The sequence below is a fragment of the Ceratina calcarata genome, unplaced genomic scaffold (genome assembly GCF_001652005.2).
Source record: "Ceratina calcarata isolate Rehan_Ccalc_2016 unplaced genomic scaffold, ASM165200v1 scaffold511.2, whole genome shotgun sequence".
NCBI lineage: Eukaryota > Metazoa > Arthropoda > Insecta > Hymenoptera > Apidae > Ceratina > Ceratina calcarata.
In genome coordinates this window covers 148,198-149,519 of record NW_017175646.1, presented here as the reverse complement: position 1 = coordinate 149,519, position 1,322 = coordinate 148,198, and the positions used below count along the sequence as shown (strand labels likewise).

The 1,322-nt window shown below is 41.7% G+C and overlaps 1 protein-coding gene across 1 annotated transcript in view; it reads right to left on the bottom strand.

Annotated features, from left to right (window-relative positions):
- LOC108628188 (uncharacterized) overlaps nt 1–1,322 on the bottom strand; it is a 15,422-nt gene that overhangs the window by 8,014 nt on the left and 6,086 nt on the right. Inside the window, exon 5 of the mRNA XM_026816299.1 lies at nt 197–884. Coding sequence (XP_026672100.1) covers nt 197–884 — 688 coding nt within the window. The remainder of the gene's footprint in view (nt 1–196; nt 885–1,322) is intronic.

Genomic DNA, 1,322 nt, shown 5'->3' with positions numbered 1-1,322 from the left:
TTATGCATTATTATTTGTACATTTGTCCAAAAGCAGTCAAAATTACTTCCTTGGGCAATCTAGTGTTAATTAATTCAGAATTATCATCAATTGCACTTTCTAATTATTATTGTCTTATTAGTTATTATGCTTTGTCATTATTTTTATGTAAAGGTTCACACAATCTTAATTAAATAGAACGTGGAATATGACGCACCTTGGGTACCCTTCGAAGCATTCGTACAATTGTTGAGCATCGCTGTCTCGTCTCCTGTTCGGATCATTGTTAAAAAGTGCGAGTGATTTTTCCAAAGCGAGAAATTCGCTCTCGTCGATCCAAATCGGATGCAATTTTCCCTTTACCGATTGTTTCGTTTCGTTGCTCTGTGCGCCGATGTCGCCCAGCCGTTTCCAGGACTCAATTTTCCGTGCAAATTCTTCGTGCAATTGCGTCTTCCTCTCATCGTTGAGGATCTCCCCACCGAATTCGAAATTAGCGCGGGACGAACCGGTCGTCTCTTTATTATTTCTATAGTCGGTCTTCGACGGGGATCTCCATAATTGCCAATCGGTCAAACGCCGACGACCGATCCTCTGTTGCTCGAACGGCGCGCTTCCTCGACGCATTTTCTTCGCACGCTTCCAATCCTGCAGCTTTTTGCGAAATTCAGGCGTCAGCTTCTCCTCGGGCAGCAGACTGTCCCGGGGAACAGACAGATTGAAGGAGGTCTCCTTTGTACCAGGTCGGGGAGACGAATTTTTCAGTCTCTCCCATTCGATCAGTTTCTGTTCGAATTCCGTTCCGAATGTCTTTTCTCGAAGGGCACGGTAGTCCTGACGCGCGTCGCTTTGCGCGTTCTTTTCCGTGTTCTCATCGCAATTACTGTTCGCCGACGATTCCGGACCTGACGGATCATAGGAGAATAAAATGTGATTCGCATTCAGTATAAAAAATAAAATGTATTCGATAGTACAGATGCAGAGGAACGAAGGTTTGTCCATGAGCCTAACGAAGACGAACTGAGCATAAAACGAGTGACGACGATATAAATGTATAATAACAGCTCGTTAATCCTGCTACGCAAGGTGTGGATATGATCCATGGAAGCACTCATAAGACCTTTCCTGGTTCACGAAAAACAATTATAGGGTTTCCTTTTTCATGCAATTTTTTGCCAAAAGTTTGCTGTTTCGACAATAGGGCGAGTGGATTTTGTCAGTACTCACAAAATGCTGATTAATCGTACTTAACTCGTTAAATATCGAAGTTAGAAGAAAAACAACTTTTATTTAAAATATTTTTCGATATTTTGAGAAAAAAATTTTTTTTTATTTTTCTGAGA